A 22319-nucleotide genomic window follows, 5' to 3' on the forward strand; every position below is an offset into this window, starting at 1 on the left:
TTATAAAAAAACAGGTAACAAGTGTTGGTGAGGATATGGAGACATTGGAACCCTTGTATACTGTTGATGGGAATGTAAAGTGGTACAGCCACTAGGAAAACAGTATAGAGGTTCTTCAAAAATTAAAAATAGGGGCTGGCCTGGTGGTGTAGTGGTCAAGTTCGCACATTCTGTTTTGGCGGCCCGGGGTTCGCTGGCTCAGATCCTGAGCATGGACCTACTCACCGCTCATCAAGCCATGCTGAGGTGATGTCCCACATAGAGGAACTATAGCTCTACAACTATGATATGCAACTATGTACTGGGGCTTCGGGGAGAAAAACAGAAAGAGGAAGATTGGCAACAGATGTTAGCTCAGGGCCAATCTTCCTCAAAAAAAGAGGTGGGGGCAAATTAAAAAAAAAATAGAGCTACCATATAATCCAGCATTCTCACTTCTTGGTATATATCCAAATGAACTGAAATCAGGATCTCGAAGAGATATCTGTACTCCTGTGTTCATTGCAGCATTATTCATAATAGCCAAGATATGGAAATAACCCAGTGTCCATCAACAGATGAACGGGTAGAGAAAATGTTATACATACAATGGAATATTATTCAGCCTTAAAAAAAGAAGCAAATTCTACCATTTGTGACAACATGTATGAACTTGGAGGACATTATGATAAGTAAAATAAGCCAGTCACAGAAGGACAAATACTGCATGATTCCACTTATATCACATATCTAAAATAGTCAAACTCATAGAAGCAGAAAATCGATAGGTGGTTTCCAGGGGCTGGAAGGAGGAGGGCAAATACAGAGTTGTTGCTCAATGGGCATAAAATTTCAGTTATCCAAGATGAATAAGTTCTAGAGATCTGTTATACAATACAGTGCTTATAGTTAATAATATGGTGTTATGCACTTAAAAATTTATTAAGAGGGTAGATAAGTGTTCTTATCATAACAACAACAAACACACACACACATACACACAAAGGGACACAAGGAAACTTTTGGTGGTGATGGATGTGTTTATTACCTTGATTGTGATGATGGAATCACGGGTGTATGAACATGTCCAAATTCATTAAATTGTACACATTAAACATGTGCAGTTTTTTTTAGTATACAATTATACCTCAATAAGGCTGAATAAGAAACAAACAAAAAAACTTGTTTTGTCCCCAAAGAACTTGAGATACCTGATGTTATTTGTTTGCTAAATAAAATCAATCCTTTTGGGAGGGAGAGAGGGAAGTTGTTTCATGTCAATTTCCAGGCTAAACATGAATAATGACTGGAAGTCATACTTCTTTTCCAATAGACGGGGGAGTGCATTTGACATGGTCTAGAAATCTTATAAGCTGAACAGCTAGTGTAAGCCTGGGAAACCTTTAAGTCCCCCTGTACATAGAGACCAAGTACAAAGAAAGCTCGTCCAGCCCTGATGGCCTAGTGGTTATGTTCATCGCGCTCTGCTGTGGCGGCCCAGGTTCGCGTCCCACTCTTGGAACCACACCACCCGCCTGTCAGTAGCCATGCTGTGGCGGCAGCTCACACAGAAGAACTACAAGGACTTACAACTAAGATTTACAACCATGCACTGGGGCTTTGGGGAGGAAAGAGATGAAAAAAGAAGGCTCTTCAATGAGTTGCCCTGGCCTGGAAGAGAAAATACAGAGTTGCTTTGAATTGAATCCTTGTATTTGAATCCCGACTATGCTGTGAACTGGCAAATCTCTTCCCATCTCAGAGCCTCAGTTTCTGTGTCTGAAAATGGGTCTATTGCAACCCCTATGTATGTGAGAGCTTGCCTTGAGTCGGGCCCTCAGCAACATGCTTTCCATGGCCGGGCCTCACAAGTCCCCACAACATGGGGACTGTGATCATCCCCACTTTGCAGATGGGGTGACTACTGGACGAACTTAATATAGGCATCTCTCCTACCAGACTGTGAAACGCTGGTCGACAGAGACTACACTATCCCTTTGTGTGCTGTCAAGCACAGAAACCGGCACACTGTAATTATTCAGCAAATGCTTGAATAGGTTTTATTTGTCTTTTTGTGTGTGTGTGTGTGTGTGTGTGTGTGTGTGTGAGGAAGATCAGCCCTGAGCTAACATCCATGCCAATCCTCCTCTTTTTTGCTGAGGAAGATTGGCCCTGGGCTAACATCTGTGCCCATCTTCCTCCACTTTATATGGGACGCCGCCACAGCATGGCCTGACAAGCAGTGCGTCTGTGAGCACCCAGGATCCAAACCCCAGGCCAGCAGCAGCCGAGCACATGCACTTAACCATTATGCCACAGGGCCAGCCCCTGAATAGATTTTTATTTATTTATTTATTTATTTTTGTGTGTGTGTGAGGAGGATCAGCCCTGAGCTAACATCCATGCCAATCCTCCTCTTTTTGCTGAGGAAGACCGGCCCTGAGATAACATCTATTGCCAATCCTCCTCCTGTTTTCCCCCCCAAAGCTCCAGTAGATAGTTGTATGTCATAGCTGCACATCTTTCTTTCTAGTTGCTGCATGTGGGACTCGGCCTCAGCATGGCCGGAGAAGCGGTGCGTTGGTGCGCGTCCGGGATCCAAACCCGAGCCGCCAGCAGCAGAGCACGCACACTTAACCGTTATGCCATGGGGCTGGCCCTCATGCATGCATTTTAAAAATCTATTCAGGGCCCGGACGCACCGCTTGTGAGGCCATGCCGTGGCAGCATCCCACATAAAGTGGAGGAAGATGGGCATGGATGTTAGCTCAGGGCCAGTCTTCCTTGTCAAAAAGAGGAGGATTGACATGGATGTTAGCTCAGGGCTGATCTTCCTCACACACACACAAAAAAAAACATGCATGACACAAAGAAAATCTTATATTTTGAACAGCCTGGCACTTACCAGTTTGAGAAGTGGTGCCAACTGCCCTACACCCAAGGATGACAAACTTCTCATTTTTAGTTTGGCTTCTAAGTATGACCATCACCTGACAGTAACTTATTTTTGCTTCCTGTGAGTCAGAGAGCAAAAGGCACTGTCCCCAAGCCACCAGGGCAACCTTTAAACAAACAGCCCCATAATGAATAGTATGGGTAAAATAACAGCTGTCACATACCTTATAATATGGGAAAACTCTCTAATTTGTTTAGTGCTCTGTATTAATAAAGTTCATGTCCTATCATTTCTAAAGAGTCTCTAAGAACGTTTGCTCAGACGGCAGGGAGCAGCCCCACGTCAGAGCCTGGGAGAGCAGTGTGGAGAGGAGGCAGGACTGGAGAGGCGACTCTGTCATGGAAATGAGCTCTGGGTCAGTCACTCTGCCTCAATGAGGTTCATCTGGGAAATGGGCTGTGCTGAGGATTAAATGGATGTAACAGATCAGAAGCGCTCTGTGACTGCTAAGGCCCACATAGAGACTGGACATTGGTTGCTTTGTTTTTTTCCTCATTTGGAATTTGTCATATTCGAGAGCTAGAGAAGTCACAGGGACAGGACCCTGAAGTTGCTAGTGTCTTATTGCACATCCACAAGGTGAACCACATTTGCAGTGCCGGCAGAAAATACTGTTGACAAATGCTCATATAATTCAGGATGACTTTTACGTAATACTCTACCCTCCTCCCCCAAATAGAAGGCAAATTGGCCACCAAAAACCAAACAAAAAGATGAGATTTCCATGTCGAATTTTATCTAAGTAAACTCTTGAAATAAGTATCTCAGAACAGATATGAAAGAGGCAATACAGAGACCTTGAATTCTGGAAAGATCCATCACTCTTGCTATATGCAAAGTACCAACCTCTAGAAAGAAGGCTGGAGTGGCAGGTCACAGGACATGACATTTGACAAGGCCACGGACAGGAAGAATGCCCTGGGGAGCCTTCCCAGGTGTAGAATTCAGCAAAGGGGGAAGCCAGGTTAATCCAACAAATATCCACCAGGCACCTGCTTAATAATAAATTAGTAAATTTACTATTGCTAATTACTATTAGTACTATTATTGGTACTAATAATAAATTAGTACAGTTTACTGCACATCTTCTATGTGCTTGGTGCTTTCATACACGCATATCTATTCATGCTCGCACGGTCCACCCTAGAAGGTGTTACCCCCTCATTTTCTCAGAGAGGTTGCAGGGTAAAGACAGCCAGGAACTGGAAGGGCTGCCCTTGACAGCCAGGCCCTCTGATGGTACACTCCATTACTCCATCTCGGGAGGGTGTGTTCTTATTATTTCTAACACTAATAACCTCCAGAAAGGATCTGAGGCATCTGTGGGAGGGGGTTTCCAGGGGAGAGGAGGTAGAAGGGCCCCAGCAGTTAAAGCCTCTTGCAGCCCAGGCTGCCTGGGTCACAGACAGGGATACAAGGGGCACCCAAGGTGCATGGTAAGTATGGTGTCTGACTGCTGGGGGTGGGCAGGGCTTGCATTGAGCACCTACCACGTGATGTTAAGCAAATGGACCCTGGGCCTGCTATCTGCCTGGGTGTAGGGGCAAGGGTCTTGCACTGCACCCACCATGTGCACAGATATCACTGTTTTGGGACCTGCTGGCTGGAGGAGGGGAGGATGAGGCTTGCCTGGGCACGGACTCTGTGCCAGGAGCCCTGCATTTCTTATCTTGCAGCAACTCTGCGAGCCTGATATGATTACTCCTATTTTGCAACGAGGATATTAGGTTCAAAGAGGGGAAGGCTGAGCCCACAGTTATAGGTGGAGTTAGTGGCACAGCAAGGCTGGATCCCAGCTGGGTACTGGAGTTCCTTCTCCACTTCAGGGGAAAGGCAGAAACTATCCCACCCGGTCCTCCTCCCCTCAAACCCGCATAGAAAAGCAGAGACTTCAGTGAGACCCCCATCTAAGACTTAGCCAGCTAACAATAATAATAGTCATAATAATAATAGTAATAATGCCCACCATTTATTGAATACTTACTATACACCAGGCACTCGATTGAATGCTGTCAATTATTTAACTAATTTTGTCTGGGACATTATCCACGGTAGCCAAAGGGAGGCAGAAGTCCGGAGTTTCCGGTAGCAGGAAGCCAGTAAGTGACAGCACCGGGATGAAAATCCACGTCGACTTGATTTTAAATTTGGTAACTCTGGGTCGGCCTCAGCAGAGAGGAAGAGGGCCGCTCGTGAAGCACGCGGAGGTTCGGCGCGGCGACCGCGGCCCGGAGCCGTCCTGTGCCGGGCCGTCCGGCGGGGGGCACTGCAGACCGCGCGCCGCGCTGCGCGCGCCTCCAGCTCCGGGCGCCCAGGGGCCGCCGCGCCCTCCAGCGTCACTCTCGCCCCCGCCCCTGCCCCGCCGCCCCCGGCCCCCGCGCGCGGACCAGCCTCCTCCCGGGGATGCGGGGAAAGCCGGATCGGGGCCCACGGGGTCTGCAGGGACACCCCCCGGGTTGTAGCGGCGCGGGTCTGGATCGGTTCTACACATGGGTGCCCCCCGCGCCCTGATCTGCGCGCACGCACACTTACACGTCCACTTGGGCACTGAGAGGCTTCAGGGACCGGGTCTTCCGGGGTGGACGTGGCGGTCCCGGCACTGGGCCCCGCAGGGATCTGGGGACTTAGACTCATCTGGCTCCGGCCGGGAGGAGGAGGGGAAACCCGGCGCGGCAGCCGCGACTCCGGGAGGATCCCCGGCGCATTTGAATGTCGGTTCGCTGCTTCCCCACCCCGCCCACACTGTCACCTTCCTCTCCTTCTGCCCTGCGGGTTCCACACCCCACCCAGCCCGCTCGCCGAATTCTGACTTTGAACCCAAACGTGGTCAGGCGTCTTGGGGGCCCGGCCACAGCCAGCAGGCGCTCTGGCCCTCGCCAAAGCAGCTGCGAGTGGGTATCCCTGTCCCAGGGGAGGGGACCTCACCTCGGACCAACTGAGGTGAGCTCACGCTTTCTAAAGTTACTCCCAGGCAAGGTAAGAGGCATCCATGACCTTGACCCTTCCTTGCGGTCACCTGGGACACAGGCATTTAAGGTGGGCAGTTTAACGAGGTGATAACGAAGTGAAAATGGCCTAATAGCCCTTGAATTTGAAGCCCTGATTGAGGCTTTCTTTAGAAAGGGAACTTTTATGAATAGGTTACTCTCAAGGAATTCCGTTACTGGTAATAACCCCTGAACGTTAATTGGTCATAATTACCTTGTTAAAAATCTGATAGACCCCTCCACGTTCTGAGACGGCAAGGGAAAAAATGTTTCCGAGATTTACAACTGGGAGGGAAATATATTACTTTGCGTTCGGTTATATATTAGCATACTTGTTGAATTGAATTTTCCGCTTTCACTTTTTAATATCTTTCCAATTCTCATCTAGTCTCTGGAAATTTAAAACGGGGCAGCGGGAGGATTGGTGATGTGTATGCCACAGACGGAGGTGGAAAAGCTGCCCAGAACATGTTGACATTTAAAAAAAAGTTAACATCCCCCCTCACTTGAAAACTATGATATTAGGAACAGAGTATAATGGCAAAAGTTACTCGTAGAACATCTGTTCCTTCCAATGGGAGGATTTCTTTCCTGCCAAGAATTTATGAATTTTATATAGGAGCTTGGTTCTGTTTGGGGAAGGAAGAGAGAAGCCAGCCAAAGCAGCCCCTTCCTCAGCATGGAATGCAGGGATGCTCTGCTCCTGACTTGTGGACGGTTCTGATGATGGGGCAAAAGTCACGCTTCAGAAGTACATGGCTGAGAATGAAAAATCTCTGACTGCCACACGTGGTTTAAAGTGAGTAGAACAGTACAAGGGAAGGTCAAGGTGATAGGACTTGAAGACAAGACTCCCATTCACAGGAGGCCTAATCCTTTTTAGAGGAGAAAGGAGAGTTTATTATTGGGATAAAACCTAACCAGCGCATATCAGCTCATTTCAGATGTTCCTTTCATTTTCACATTGGCCAGATAGGTGGTCATTCATCCATTTCAAAAACGTGAGTCAATCCCTTCATCTGCAGTCAATTGTCTTCTGCTGTTGCTCCATTGAGCCTGGCGACTAGAAGGTTTATCTTTCTAAAACCATCAGGGGGGCGCTCAGAACACTAAGTGGATTAGCAGTTAAAACATTAGCGAGTTTCTTGTCTCAAAGCAAGTTTATCTAAGTAGATTTCCAGTGGTCTCCTTTTCTGTAATCGAAAGAACTTTCTGCTCTTGAGAAGGTGTGTGTCCAGTATGGAGGAAGTCAGCAACTGTTTGCGTTTTCAAATAGACCATTTTAGGTTCCTGCCCCTTAACTGGAATGGATTTTCTTTTTCTTCTTTACTCAGATGATTTTGGATGAAACATGAAAAAAAAAAAATTCCATGCATTTAAGTATCAAGAGTTTAAATTGTTTCTGTTTGACAGAGAGAGAAAAAAACCAACCACCAACATTAAGGGTTTGGTTCATTCGTTCAAGTCAACAAATATTTACTGAGCGCTTACCGCATGCTAGGCACTGTGTTAGCATTGTCCTACCCCTCGTTCAAGAAGGGAGCAAAAAATGCTCCAGTGTATGTTATGTCTCAGGTAATGATAAGTGCCCTGAGGAAAAAAGCAAATTAAAAAGATAAGAATAACCGGGGCAGGGTGAGAGGGCTCTTTTAGCATGGTTGGGGGAGGCTACTTTAAGGAATTGACATTTGAGGGCCTTCTAGAACTTTCCCAATGCAAATATACCCCAAAACAAATAAATATAGATCTATTTTACCAAGTCGGATCATACTATATAGGCGTTTCCTCTTCCAGTGAAGTTCTCCTGAACATTCTTCTGTGCATAAAGAGCCTGAGACTGGGCAGAATCTGGCTTAAATTCCAGCCTCACCACTCCCTGGTTTGTGATTCAAGGCAGGTTACCTAAGTTCTCCTTGGCTCAGATTCCTCATCCTTAAAATGAGGAGAATAAGAATGCCTACCTCGTAGGATTATTGATGGGGCTAAATGAGAAAAACGCATCTAAAATGCTGACTACAGGGGCAGCGTGTAGTAAATCTTAATAAACGTTGGTCCTTGTTTGTTATTGTTTACCAGATAATTTTAATGGAGCGTGGTAGTCAGTTCTAAGGACGTACTAGGACTTAACCAATGCACTACTGTTGGACAGAAAGAATTGGATGTAAACCTAACTCAGATGATATGATTGAGCTAAAGGAGAGAAATAAGATAACAAGAAAACGAAGCCCAAATGTAGAAAATGTGCCAAATCAACGCATTTTCTAGGAGAGACTCATTTCCCTTCTCCCATCTCCGATGCTGAATCACACCACGCACGAAAAACCTGTCCATTTATCACCTATGCCTAGGTGCGGGGACCCTGGGTCTTGCTTAGCAAGTCCGTTTATGGCCTGACGTGCAGGCTGAGGATGAGTCTGGAAAAGTCTTAGCCTGGAATGAGCTTCTGCTGTGGCGTAGCTGTGGGAGATGTGGGGACCTCAGCTTCCTCATTTGTGCAGAGGAAACTTCTGGTGAAATGTTCTTTGGAACTCCTTCCAGCTCCGTCATTCGTTTGTTCCTTGAGTGCTAACCAGCTCCCAGACTGTGATCCCGTGCTCTGAAGAGGCTTCTCTGCTTCTGAGGTCTGAAATGGCTCTCTGAGTCATTTGTCCATGCCCCGTGGCACCTACCCAGATCTATTTTAGGTTGAAATCCCGTTTAGGGGAAAAGGGATTATCTTTAGATATTGGGAGCATTAGGAGAATGTTGGCAGAGCATTTTGGAAGATGACAAAGAGGGAGTGTTTCCCAGGGGACGGGGCTGAGAATGTGGGCTCAGGGCACGGCACTGCAATGGGCCACGCCTGTCGGTAACTTCCTCTTCTGCATTCTCCATTCGAGGGGCCTTTGAGTGTGTGATCTTCAGCAAAAGATGCTTTCTTAGGCTTACTCCTAGTTGGCTCAACTATCAAAAGGACTGCTAGCCTTTATTCTGAGAGACTGAATATGTGGGTAAAGTGCTTTGGAATCAGTGAATGAAATACCTGGGAAGAGAAACAATGGCTTATTTACTCTTGATGATTTTACAGAGGCTGTGGGAGAGCTATGATGGAGAAACGATTGCCTTTCCTTGAGTCACTATCCAAACTATAGCATAGAGGAATGTGGCATATTTTTAATAGAATGACCGATAAGATTACTTGTTTCTATGAGAAAGAGGTGATGGGTTAGGTCAATCTGGTCCATATAGCTTCTTGTGCACCAAACAGAATTCCTGTTTAGTTTAAAAAACAAACATATTCCTTGGGGCCAGCCTGGTGGCGCAAGAGGTTAAGTGCGCACACTCCGCTGTGGCGGCCTGGGGTTCTTAGGTTCGGATCCAGGGCGCGCACTTACGCAACACTTGTCCCATATAAAGTAGAGGAAGATGGGCACGGATGTTAGCTCAGGGCCAATCTTCCTTTATTTTTTATTATTTATTTTTTTTGCTGAGGAAGACTGGCCCTGGGCTAACATCCGTGCCCATCTTCCTCTACTTTATATGGGACGCCGCCACAGCATGGCTTGCCAAGCAGTGCGTCGGTGCGTGCCCGGAATGTGAACCGGCGAACCCCGGGCCATGCAGCGGAGCGCGCGCACTTAAAGGCTTGTGCCGCCGGGCCGGCCCCAGGGCCAATCTTCCTAAACACATATTCCAAGGTGGCAAGGAGCAGATAAACCCCCAAATGAAGCTGGCCTTACTTTATCTGGGAGGCAATGTGATGTGGCAGAAAGAGCCTGAGCTTAGAAGTCAGGTAGACCTGGGTTCTCATCACAGCTGTGTGACCTTGGGCAAGTCACTTGACTCCTCTGGACCTCTATCTTCTCCTCACAAAATAGGTAATAACCTAAACATCTAGCAAAGTTCTTGGCGAATGTGAATACCTTCCGTCTACTTCCAGCTCCCTCAACCAGCAACACCAAGCCCAGGTTCCCTGCACCTTCATCCACGCACGCAAGAAATGTTTTCCTGTGGTCAATGACAAAGACAAAGGAGCAAGACACTGAAGAGTTAAAAAGAAAACAAACAAACACATAAACCACGTGTTCTAAACCCACAATCTAAGAAATTATCCCTCCTCACGTAGTTTCTATTCCAGGTTTTATGTTATGCCAATCTGGGAACGTTGTCAAAGCAAATGTTAGTTAAAAATTGTTTACCAAAGGACAGGTAGTTAAATATCATGTACAGCTGAGAGTATTGTGATCACGAACCTAAAATAATTTTTCCCAAACCTTTATTTGTAAAGGAAGACATTGGACAGAAGTGTTCGAATATGTCATGTCCTGAGGCAGTCAGAGGATATTTTTCCTTTCAGTTCCTTTTGTAGACGCACTGTCTGATCAGACTTTCTTTCTTTTTTAACAGAGTGCCGTGCATTCCAATTAAGGAAATACATGAAACGTGTGTACTTAAATCTATGAGTTATTTGTCGGTTGCTAAATAGATTACTGGCTCAGTGTTGCTGGAGCCCGGGTAGACTCCACCATTCATAGAGAAAACCAATCCATCACACTTCCTTAATCAGTGCAAACATTTAGCCAAGCAGTTTTATCAATTTTTCTAACATACAGTATCGATTCTATATCAGGACAAGAAAATGAAAATAAAGGAAAACTCTCAACTTGGAAGAGGTCATGCGTTTCCAAACGCAAATTGAGATCCAAACATTAAACAATAGGGATTTCTAATCCTTTTACAAAGGCACAAATTGCAAATCAGACTCCCAAGCCACAGTGGCTTTGCCTAACAAAGTCTTTAATGCAAAGATCCCTCAGGCAAAGCCTGCTCCGTTTCTACAAGCTTCTTCAGCACCAAAAGAGCCTCATGAAGTCAGTTATGCTCACTAGCTATTAAGTTAATTGTGTCTAAAACAAAATCAAGCTGTTCCCCGGTCTAGATATGCGGTCTCCAAACCATAGAAATCCAGTGTCTTGGTTTGCAGATTAAGCTCCGATTTGCCCGAATCATTAATTCCAACAGAAGTTGTGATATTTTGTTGAATAAGGCCGAAACCTTCACACTGAACCTGAATAACTCGTTTGAACATGCTTTCACATGCACCTGATAAACAAGTTGGATGTAGCTAAAATAATAAGCAATCAAGAAAATTGTAGGGGAAAAAAATGGTATATGTGGTTGTAGTTCACATGGTTGAGTATCTCAAAGAACCAACTGATCACTTTTCCAAGAGAGGCAAACAATTTTTACTGAGGCTAGAAAGCTGATTTTCATTTAACTTACACTTTACACTCCTTGCGGAGCAAGTGTACCAGGAAAAAATATCTATAGACATGCATATTTATATATTCTTATTCATCTTTGTTTCCCCTGCCCTTTGCACAGTGGCTGGTAAGGTAGTCCTTGAACAGATTGTATATATTTGAATGAAATTGCACGAAAAGAGACAGCAGAACAAAGGCAGAATTGTATTTTAACACTTTTAGGGAATGGCTCCTATGTTATCTGTAGAGGGACACAATGATAATACCTAACGTAGCTGGCTGGTAACACCGAACTATCGAAGCACTATAGAGACAAATACTTTTTTGGACGTCAGACCACAATGTTACATTGAATTTAGAACTTTCCTCTTTTTTTTTTTTTTTTTTTGATGAGGAAGATTGGCCCTGGGCTAACATCCATGCCCATCTTCCACTACTTTATATGGGACACCGCCACAGCATGGCTTGATAAACGGTGTGTAGGTCCACTCCTGGGATCCAAACCTTCGAACCCCCGGCCGCCAAAGCGGAGCACACGAACCTAACCGCTATGCCACCGGGCTGGCCCTTAGAACTTTTCTTTTAAAGCCATCCTTTTTGCATGGTGTTTTAAAAAATCTTTATTCCCCTCTAAGCCTCCTTTGGGTTCTCAGGATGGAGCCTTCAGCTGTTGGTCTGCTAAGTGAGATCCAGGAACTGGTTGGTTTTGAGATCCCAACTTGACGTGACACTGGGCAAGTCCAGTCCTTTATCTGGGCCTCAGTTTTGTCCTTGAGTTAAATGGTCTTGAAGACCCTTTCCTGCTCAAACAGTTCTATGTAATTTTACAGCTTCGATGCTTGCAATCTGTTACCCATTCCTCTGTGAGGCAGTAACAGTGCCTTAAAGCCCGGGGCATTTGTCAATTTTATGCACCATTTTCTAGCATCAGTTTACTTAGACACATTCAGAAGTCAGCATACTACTGTCATCCAAGCAGCAAGGGCAGTCTCAAGCTTGAAGAGCAGCAAACCAGGTGGGGGGGTTCCCAACCACTCACAGATGACCCTTCCTCATTCGGGCAGGCTGGCCCAACCAGGATCCTAGAGTGGACGGTGCCTTCTTTAACTTTTTAAAGTGCAGTATTTTTTTTAACCTTCATTGTTTGTCATATGTTCACAGTACACTTATATTTTGCCCTTGAAAGGAACCACAATGGGTTATCCAAAGAGAAGGATAAAATATTCCTTTTCTTCCAAATTCTGACTTCCTGAAGGCCATGCCCAGTGGTCCCCTAACTGCTCCCTGTGGGTCACCTGACACCCATCTGCCTCCCCTAATACACAACAGACCCCCCTAATGAACAAAATTCTTTCCAGAATCAATGCAGAGAATCACCGGGCAAGGAAGAGTTCTCTAAAAAGAGATGCCAGGATTTGAGGTTAAATAGTCAATGAATGATTAATTTTATTCAATTAAATCCAGTAACTATGGGTATTCAAGGGCAAATAAGGAAAGCTCCCAGTGCCCTCCAGGAGCTCATGTCTGTTAGAGGAGCCTGACCCACAAAACCTTTTAATATGTAAAGATAAAATTTTAATGAAAGATCTAGATCCAGTGGAATGGAAGAAGTTTTTTACAAGCTGGGCCTTGAAGGATATACAGGCACTTGTCAGGGGAATATGGATCTTTCTAGAAGCAGTACGGACCAACATCTGCAAGCCAAAGCTCAAAGGCTGAAACAGGCATGGTGTGTTGGGGGTCAAGAGCAGCTTAGCACGGCCCCTTACTAAAGGAGTGGCTGTGTTAAATCTTTATCCACCAGGCACTTGGCACCTTGGAAAATTAATGAATAGGGGAAGGGCTTGACCAGATCTGTTTACCAGAAGGGCTGTGTGCTGGGACAGAAGTGAGGACGGAAACAGGAGATTTTCATCCCAATTCAGAACTAAAAGTGTGGATCGTGTTCATGGCATAGTGACCAGCTCTAGAAACACGTGCTGGAAACTCAGACTTCCTGCTCACTCTACCTTGACAAAGGAAACAGCACGCTGATTGGGAGACAGAAAGTCTGGGGCTTTTGACTCCTAAACAGGTTTACTGGAAGAACCTGGATGTGAGCAAATCCTTCTGAATTGGGGTGTATCCATTTTGCCTGTAGCCCTACCTGCCCAGCTGACTGAAGACAAAAGTATTAGAAGAGAAATGCTTTGAGTATGTCAGCAAGAATGAGAAATGAAAACAAAAACTAAACCATAAAGGGAACCTCGGTTTCCTCGTCTGGAAAATGGGGATGGGAGAGGGAAATCCCACCCCTACCTTTGTTGTGAGGATTAACTGAGGTAATGGGGAGTGTAAATACTTAGAGACCTTACAGAGTCATGCGGAAGTCAGGGGTTACTATACACCAGCAAAAAGGGACCCGGATCAGACAAGAGGTATGCTTGTCCTTACTGAAAAAATCCCTTCCATTTGTCATGTCAAGGAGACTCTGCTTATGGTTTGCACCAATTCACTTATCTCCCTGGCTTTCAACAAGTGTATCTAGAGTTCCTTCAATTTCTCTGTAATTTACCCATTTTAGCTTTTAGGTGGGTATGCGGGTCTAGCATCTGAATGTATTGGCTTTGTATCATGGCAAGCTGGCCACCATTCAGTAATATGTTGATCCACGGCCAGTTAGTACCAATTCAAATATTATAGGTGAGACGGGTATTATAACCCCACTCAACCTCTCGGCCTCAGATACCCTGGACTGGACAGGTTTGACTGTTTGCCCTGATTTTATATAATTGTCAAACCTCCACCTGGGGCTCCATCTAGCTATCTATCTGTTTCTCCATAAAGAGCTTCTTTTCGTTCCTTGCTCTGTTTAGATGATACCATGTAACATAGACATGAAAAGAAACATAAAAGGATGGCAAATGGTTCTCACACTCTGAGATATCATTATAATTATTATGTTGTACCAATGAAAAATGTCCTATTAGGTGAACTCAGATGTCAAAGGGATTCTGGAAGTCTGAATTTCCTTTTTGTTGTTGCTATTAGATTGGATTTCTATTTGTTTCCTCCTTTTCCTTTAAGAACACGTGGAGAAGTCTCTTTGGGAGGGCCGGTTGCAACATGCTGACTCATCTAGGGTGTCAAGAAGACAGAAGCAATTCAAAAAAGTGATATTATAGCAATGACATGTGGAAAACAATTAGAAAGATGGACTCCTATTGTACACGATTCCAGAGATGATTTCACTGATGTTCCTACCCCATGGGCCTTCCTCCCCCTAACTAAGTTAACTGGCTGTGGTAGCTTAGACACGGGCCTGAAAGATTATCTGGGTTTGTGCTAACAGTTTAGCAGTTGATCTCTGCGTTTTGACTGTGACCGGCGCACTGAGGCTCTACGTACTCCACAAGGATCTAAGAATTTATTAGTTTTTCAGGAGAGGGTGAGAAATTTACTCGATGCACTTTTTTGTTTAAGGTAAAGGCTTCCAAAGGGTGTTTGTTCCCAACTTTCATTTTAGTTTTACTTAACGTGAAAAAAAAAGACTTTGTTTTCATACAGCATGCTGGTTGTAACAGTAGTTCCTTTGCGTTTTCACAGGTGGAACATTCCGTGATATATTCCACAGCATGCATTATGTAGAGAGTTCTAGATGGTTTTATGTGAAATATTATCGAATGACTCTGCACGTGCACAATGCATGGTAGTTTCATAAACAACTTTTAGGAAGCAGACAGAGCTTCAGTTTAGCACCATAAAAACATGTCACTATACAGTAGCCTGGGGAAGGTGCTAAGAAAATATGAGGAAATAAAATAAATGCATAAAATATATAATAATAAATAAAACAATAAAATAAAAACAATTATGTAGGACTGGATGATGTCGATGTGTATTTAAGAGAGGGAGAATGGTGGAGCGGGAGAGAGAATGTGGACTACAAATTCACTTATGTACGTGTTATTGTGCTGAATGGAGCTTCAGAAGCCAGATCGTATAATAGAACAGGTGGCTGACAGGCTGCTAAATTTAGATAGTCTCATACATCGAAGTACAACAGGTACCACCACTGCTTGTCTCAATATTTTCCCCATGGACTTGCTTCTATAGCATAAGAACTGCTTCACCTGGGTTTCTTATAGGTAGAAAAATTATACGTAAAAATTGTTAATCTCCAAATATGAAATAACATTGCATGTTTCTAAAAATTGAAACAGTTTTTGAAAGGAAAAGAATTATTCCCTGTGACCATCCTGCTTGAGATGGTGAAGGTTCCTGTTTTGTTTTAACAAACTAAAATAGGATTGTAGGAGTCAAATAAGTTTTCAGGTAGAAAGAATATTTTGCTGGAAAAGAGAGAGACTGTAAGTCTGATGATGTAGGGAAGACTATTGTTAAACCTTTGTGTGTGTGTGTGTGTGCATGTGAGTGAGCACGCACAAGTTAAAATCTAGGACATATAAAATTAAATGTCATAAGGAAAATGTAATAAGCAGGCATCTCAATTATTAGGTCGTCTTTATTATACAGTATAAACGGCTCTGTAAGGCAGTAATGACTGTACACCTGGGAGCTCAGAACTGCTAGGTCCTAGAGTAAATAGTTTAGCTATTCGTGCACGTTGAATAACTTCGTCCTGTTATATTTTTAAAAATCTTCCTCATTTATTTTAGATATTGAAGCTTTCTTTTTCAGGTTAGAAAAAGTTAATGCAATTGATGTTCCCCTAAGACATCAGAAAAATTTGAATCAGTTTAAAATGTCTTGTTATTTCATGACGTTTCTTCTCCTTGAAATAATAGGCACTTCGCAAATACAAAGATGGTAACAATCATTCGATAAACACTTTTCATACCCCAACTATGTGCCAGAGGCTCTGTGTAAAAGAAAGGTAGATTCCAAGAGCAACAACCACAATTTAATACAAAGAAAAATGTATTAGAATGTAGGCTTTCTTTAAATAGCTTTAATTGCTCTTTAAAAAATAAAGCCTAAATATTTGCACCTGTATTCTTTAAAAAAGTTTCTCCATTTTAAATACTTATTTTAGAGTATTTGGAAACTGCCAAAAATTTAAACTGAGAAAACCAGTATTAATATTTTGGTACTTCCTTCCAGTCTTCTCTCTTAATTTGCTATTGCTTCTCTCTCCTTCAATGCACATGCACATTTAAACTTGTACAATTAGAATCCTACTGTTTATAGTCCTATATCCTGCTTTTTCCACTTAACATACCATGAGCATTTTTCCATGTCATTAAATATGCTTTGAATATGTTCTTCGCCACATAAAATTCCATCCTATTGATGCACCTGTTTTCTTTTAAGCTAAGACACGTGCCATGTTTTCCAGTCATGCTGGACTCTTAAAAGCCAAGGAAAATACTTTGTGTTGATCTACCATGAGCCTCTTATGAATTTCTATTTTTTATTCCATTTATAAAACGCACCCACAGTGCAAACACACCTCTGGACACTAGATATAATGGTTAATAAGCAGTCTAAAGAAAATGCCAGTCAGCTTCTGTCTGCCTGACAATGTTAATTAGTCACCCACATCCTTACAAATATATAAAGTGTCAACAAGTGTCACAAATACTTTTTCCATTTTGCGACAGCCACAAATGAACCTCAAATTCTTGGGCATCCACCTCATAAAAATATCAGCGCAGTTTTAAGATTTAACTTCAGAAATATGCTACAAACTTACAAAAATATCCTTTCAAACTTAAATTTACTCTACACTTAGTTTTGTGACTTTGGATAATTTTTAATTCTTTTGTTTCAGTCTCCTGAAACGCTGGGTCTGGCTATCTTCAGACGACTGATGAAGGTTTAAAACAATCTGCTAGAAACTGGTTCTGACCTATTTTAGGGATAGGACCAGAAGTAATGTATCTGCAATACACTAAGCATAAATGAATCCCCCAATCCTCAGGAGGGCACTGTGGAACTACGTTCTTAGGGTTGTCTGCTGTGGAAAGTTCTGTTGTTACTCAAATCGTTCTGAGTGCAAGGCCAGGCCTCCGAAGAGAGAAGATTTTTGTATTATTTTCATTTAATTTTAAAGACAAACCATAAAGATTTTTTAAAATGTAAAACTGGAACGTCTATGTTTATTTTATGACTACTTTCATATGAAACTGAGTAAATTGAAGAATGATTGAGCCATTTCTACCCGGAAATTCACATTCAGGTAAGGAAATTGCTTTAAGAGCAACCCAAGCCAGGTAAGTTTAATTCTCTGATCTCAACTACTCAGAGCTTTCAGTCCTACAACATTCATAGTACTTACTGTAAAACTAAGTAGTCTTAGTCTTCTTTTAATCTGTTGAGATAGCTGGCTCTTTAGTGTGATTCCACTTGCCCTACCCACTGTGTTTAAACTGAAATTTGACAAGCTTCTCCAGGGGAAAAACGAAACGAAACGAAAACGATGTTCAGATAAAATATTATAGGTTTATTTAAAACTTAATTCTCACCTTGAGTATGCAAAATACAAACTCCACAAAATGTTCATTTTTTTACTTTGTAGTTTACAAATATACAAAATAGAAGTTTGCTTAAATTTATATTACATATTTATTAAGGCAAGGAACTATATAGAAAAAAACATTTGTTCTGCTTAAGGCATACTTGGGAATAAACCATTGTACAAATTATTGCACATCTGAAACCACAGTGCATAACAGACTGTCTGCATAAAAACGTTAAAGAAGTAAACCAGGTGTATTTACCTGACTTAGGTCATAAATGTAGATCGGAAGACAAAAATAGATTTTCCTTGTCAAAGTATGCAGCAGTTTTGAGAACTTTGGCTTCCTCATTTGGTACCTTTAGAACCAAGACTCACCAAGCACCATCGTTTAGGCTATTAAAACACATTTTCTGTACCTGAATTTCTTCCTTTTCTTCTAATATCATAATAATGGCTTTTAGAAGGCAAAGAGAATATAAGGTGATCTTTATACTGAGATTGCATCGCAACACAATTCAAGGGAACTCTGGTCTTCCCTCCCCCAAAACTCACGGATCTAAATTTATACCCTGATATCCACATCTTCCAGTCACCCCCTTGGCGTTTTGTAAGTCCAGGAATATTCAAGTTGGGTTTAGAGTTGGAATGATAGAAGATCCAGTCACAGGCCCCATCTGTTCTTTGAGTCGTCTTTAGGTTTCCTCATTGTCTCCTGATCATCCATCGCAAGCTGACTTGGGAACTTGACCATGATTGTAGTGCTTTCCAGCTGAGTTCCTCCCCTCCCCGGGAAGACAGTGTGAAAGGTAAAAAATACTGAATTCTCTTCTGGCAGTGTGGGTCATAGCCACCGTTTTGAGATTAAAAGTGCCTCTTCATGTGTAGGGCTAGGTGGTCCGACCTGGAAAAGGCCCGGTCGCACTTCTGACACTGGAAGGGGCGGTGCCCGGTGTGCTTGCGGTAGTGCCTCGTCAGTTCGTCTGAGCGGGCGAACTTCCACCCACAGCCGTCCCAGTCACAGTGGTAAGGTTTCTCACCTGGAAAAGGAAAAGAAAGCCATTGAAGCCCTTGCTAAACAACCCCACTCAGAAAGGATCCGGGAACGTCTTTAGACCACACAAGGCCGTATTAAGTTTCAGATCATAAACAGGAATACATTGTGTGTCTTAAGTATTCTTTTTGCTCTTGTGTTTTGAGGGAAACATAGATAAGCACCCAAACCACACAAATACCACCTAAACCTACACTTCTATACGGATAACATTTTCATTCTTTTGAACCAAGATATCAGTGGGGGAAATGAATTTGGAAATTATGTCTGCTGGTGCATCTCTCCTAGCCCAAACCAAGCAATAAGATCCTATCCCATTGCAATTGGGTCTAAAAAGCCACAGGGAGCTACTTTTCCTGTACCAACAACTGTTATGTTAATGAAGGCTACATACACCTACATGACATTATGCACCTACTTTCATCAACAGGGAAATTCTCCGCAGTGAGGATCTTAAACCAGAATCTCAGCAATTGCAACCATTAAATTCTCATAACTGAAATAAAACCTAATTAAGAATAGAACTAAAAGAAAGGGAGGGTGAATCTGGGAAGGGAACAACCAATGAATAGTCTAGAATATTTAAAAAAATGGATTAAAAAACACCATTATGCTTTTGCACTGCAAAGTATAATTTCTTGATTACAAAGGCAAAGCTTTGCTCAAGCTAAGAGAGGCCCACAGGCCGCCTGGAATCTCCCTGCCTTTCAAAGGCCTAACAAAACCGCAGGTTCAAGTGCTGATACCATCCATCAAGCAAAAGGCTCCTGGGCAGAAAAGTAGGCGCCGGTTGGCTGTTCTCTTCTGTGATCCAGAGATGGAGGAGACAGACTGCACCCCACATCCCAGGGAGGCCCTGAGAAGCCTCCACAGTTAGCGATGGGGCTGGACACCGACCCCCTCCTCTCCGAGGCTTCTGTCCTCCTACCTGTGTGGGTTCGCAGGTGTGCCTTGAGATGAGAACTCTTCGTGTAGGTTTTGCCGCAGCCCGCGTAATCACAAGTGTGAGTGGCTGTCCTTTTCCGGGGCCACGACCTTCTCCCCCTCTTTGGTTTGGGCTCCTCCGGCATGCAGGAACCGGGTGGCATGAGCTCTAGGGGTGAAGAAGGTGGGGTCAGCACCATCCCGTGCGGCCCGGAGGGCCGGCACACGCAGGGCTCCCCGGCCGGAACTAGGAAACCCCAGGACTGACCTTGGTAATGGAGCGGCGGGACCTGCGGCTGCATCTGGTCGGGCAGGAAGGGTGGGTAGTTGGGCCCGGGGTGGGGGTGGAAGCCTGGGGGAAGCGGCAGGGCAGGATGACAGTCTCTGCTGCTCAGCAGTTCCTCGGCACCCAGGGTCGGGGTAGTCCTGCTGGGGAGCTGTCGCCCCAGGGGGAAGTCGTGCGCAGGTGGCCGGTGGCCATTGCTGAGAGGGGGTCCAGTGCCCAAGTGGGCCTCTAGGGGCCGACCGACCGTGCACGAGGAGACAGCCTCCTGCTTGATCTTGGGGCACATGCGCGGGGGCCCGCCGCTGTAGGGCGCCACCACCACCGGGTGGCTGCCATCCGGGCTGCCTTTGCTAACACTGATGACCGATGGGCTGCCGTACTCGCTGCCAGGGGCACTCAGCGACGCCTTCAACACAAACTTGCCCATCAGCCCGCCACCTGGCGGCTGCGGCTGCTGCGGTGGAATGTACACTGGGTCCAATTCCGGCCGCAGGAGCTCGGCCACGAAGCCACCCGAGGGGCTCACGTCGTTGATGTCCGCCAGGTTGAAGGGAGCTGTGGGAGGGGGCACAGACTCCCGGCCATAGAGGAGGCCGCCGCTCGTGCTGCCCGGCGCCACGCCCGGGTCGCCCCCGGCCCGGATCGGATAGCTGAAGCTGCAGGTGGAGGGAGCACTCGCAGGTCCGCTGCTCGACGGGGAGGACGAAGATGAGGCTGAGGCCGACGAGGATACGGTGGCGGGCACTGACTCTTGATGGGACAGCGAGTTGGAGAGGATAAAGTCCAGGTCCAGGAGATCGTTGAACTCCTCCGTCTCCCTCCGGGTTAGGAGCGCCGGGTTGCTACCGCCGCAAGCCGCGCCAACTCCACCACTCTCCAGGTCAGTGGCCACAGTCGTCGCCGGCAGGTCGTAGGGGCGGCCGGGAAGCACTTGAGGAAGCCGCTTCATGTGGGAGAGCTCCTCCCGCCAGCGCTGCGGGAACAGGACGGGAGAGAAATTGTCAGCGGTGGTCCCCCTACTGCCACCAAACATACTGGCGAGCCGCAGCACCTACACTGCACAGGCATGGGGACCGGGCAGGCAGGAAGCGCCTGGGGACTCTGGGCGCCAGAGCTGCAATCTTGGCCCACACCCGGGTCCGAGGAGAAGCGGTGCATCGATATGGAGGATGTAATGTTGTGCCTGCCCGATTGCGTGTGAGCGAGCGCCGCGGCTGGCCAGCCCGGGTCCCTCCCCCGCCAGATCCCGGGGACGCTCCCGCCGCCCTCGGAATTGGGCCACCGAGGCACTCCCGGTGCGCCCTCGCCACGGGGACGCCTACGCTCACTCGGGCCCAGCCAGTGTCTGGGGACACAGCCACCTCTCGCCCGGTGGCCCGCGCGCCCGCCCTGCCGCCTGCGCGCTAGGGGACGTGTGCGGACCCGGTGTGCGCCCCCGGCGGCTCCGCAGCGTTCGGACCACACGCACATACAGCTGAGCCAAGGGCGCGGAAGCCACCCTGGGAAGGCTGCGGAGCCCGTGAGGCGGCCACTCCTTCTCCTCACCCGGTGGTTCGCAGTGACCCCAGAGATCCGCCCGTCCCCACCCCACCCCTAGAAGACCACCCGACGCTCCCGACAGCCCGGGGCAACACTCACGTTATTCGGGGCACCTGCTGGACGCAGTGTCTTCTCCCTTCCCGCCGGGCCGGACGCGAACGTGGAGAAGGAGGGGAGCAGTGCGTCGCTGACAGCCATGTCAGACTCGCCAGGTGGCTGCCTGGGGGCCGGGTGGGGTGCACACCGAGGCAGGAGTCAGGGGACCACTCTTGACCGCCGCTCCGGGGCGTCCCACCGGCCTTCACCCCTCCCTGCGCCCCGCGCTGCACCTACCTCATTAATGTGGGGGCCCAGAAGGTCCTCGGGAGTCCGAAGCACTGGGGGTACCCGAACCCCAAAGTCAACGAAGAGGAAGAAAAAGACTTAGAAACGAAGTCAAAACCCAAAACCCCAGATTGCCCGAGGTTCTTCTTCTTTGGATTAAATATAAATGGAAGATGCCTTTTTTTAAAAAGTTCCTTTGTATACAAAAGTTCTTAGAAAAATTGTAAACTCATAAAAATAGACAATCAGCAAGGCGAGTGAGTAGGTCCGGTGGCCAGGCTGCGTTCTCTTCGACTCAGCAGCGTCCCCCACCGCTGTCGCGGTCGCCGCGGCTGTCGCCGTGGGCGCTGGGGCTGTGGCCGGGGTGGCGGGCGGGCGGCGCCGCCAGGTGAGACTGGCCGCGGTGGCGCGGATCTGCGGACTGGGCGGCGGCGCGGGGCGCGGAGTCCGAGGGGCTGCGCGGGGCGCGCGCGGCCATCGGCGCTGGCCGCGGGCGAGTGGGTGGGTGGGTGGGGGGCCGGAGGGGCGGGGAGGGGCACTTGGCGGCTCCCTGTGCCGCCGCCGCCG

The 22319-nt window shown here is 46.2% G+C and overlaps 1 protein-coding gene and 1 long non-coding RNA gene across 3 annotated transcripts; both read right to left on the reverse strand.

Moving 5' to 3' along the window:
• Window positions 1-2784: 2784 nt before the first annotated feature.
• LOC131393203 (uncharacterized) lies at window positions 2785-5531 on the reverse strand. Its single transcript, XR_009215899.1, has 3 exons — window positions 5468-5531; window positions 4920-5101; window positions 2785-3930 (listed from the first exon to the last, which is right to left on the reverse strand). It is a non-coding gene; the product is annotated as an uncharacterized LOC131393203 (long non-coding RNA).
• Window positions 5532-17589: 12058 nt separating this feature from the next.
• KLF4 (KLF transcription factor 4) lies at window positions 17590-22079 on the reverse strand. Of its 2 annotated transcripts, XM_058523725.1 has the most exons (5): window positions 21762-22079; window positions 21528-21648; window positions 19872-20862; window positions 19608-19772; window positions 17590-18665 (listed from the first exon to the last, which is right to left on the reverse strand). In XM_058523725.1, exons 1-5 carry the CDS (start codon window positions 21764-21766, stop codon window positions 18490-18492), a joined length of 1458 nt encoding a protein of 485 aa, XP_058379708.1. In that variant the 5' UTR covers window positions 21767-22079; the 3' UTR covers window positions 17590-18489. The 2 variants fall into 2 exon arrangements, with proteins under 2 accessions (XP_058379708.1, XP_058379707.1); XM_058523724.1 differs by having other exon boundaries at window positions 19608-20862.
• Window positions 22080-22319: the final 240 nt, after the last annotated feature.

Source organism: Diceros bicornis, chromosome 28 (genome assembly GCF_020826845.1).
Source record: "Diceros bicornis minor isolate mBicDic1 chromosome 28, mDicBic1.mat.cur, whole genome shotgun sequence".
NCBI classification, from domain to species: Eukaryota; Metazoa; Chordata; class Mammalia; order Perissodactyla; family Rhinocerotidae; genus Diceros; species Diceros bicornis.

Coding starts and splice junctions, on each gene's coding strand:
- KLF4 (XM_058523724.1), bottom strand. Junction 20,863..21,527: donor CAGCAGGTGCCCCGAATAAC/GTGAGTGTTGCC, acceptor CTGTTCCCGCAG/CGCTGGCGGGAGGAGCTCTC. Junction 18,666..19,607: donor ACACCTGCGAACCCACACAG/GTAGGAGGACAG, acceptor TTCCTTTTCCAG/GTGAGAAACCTTACCACTGT.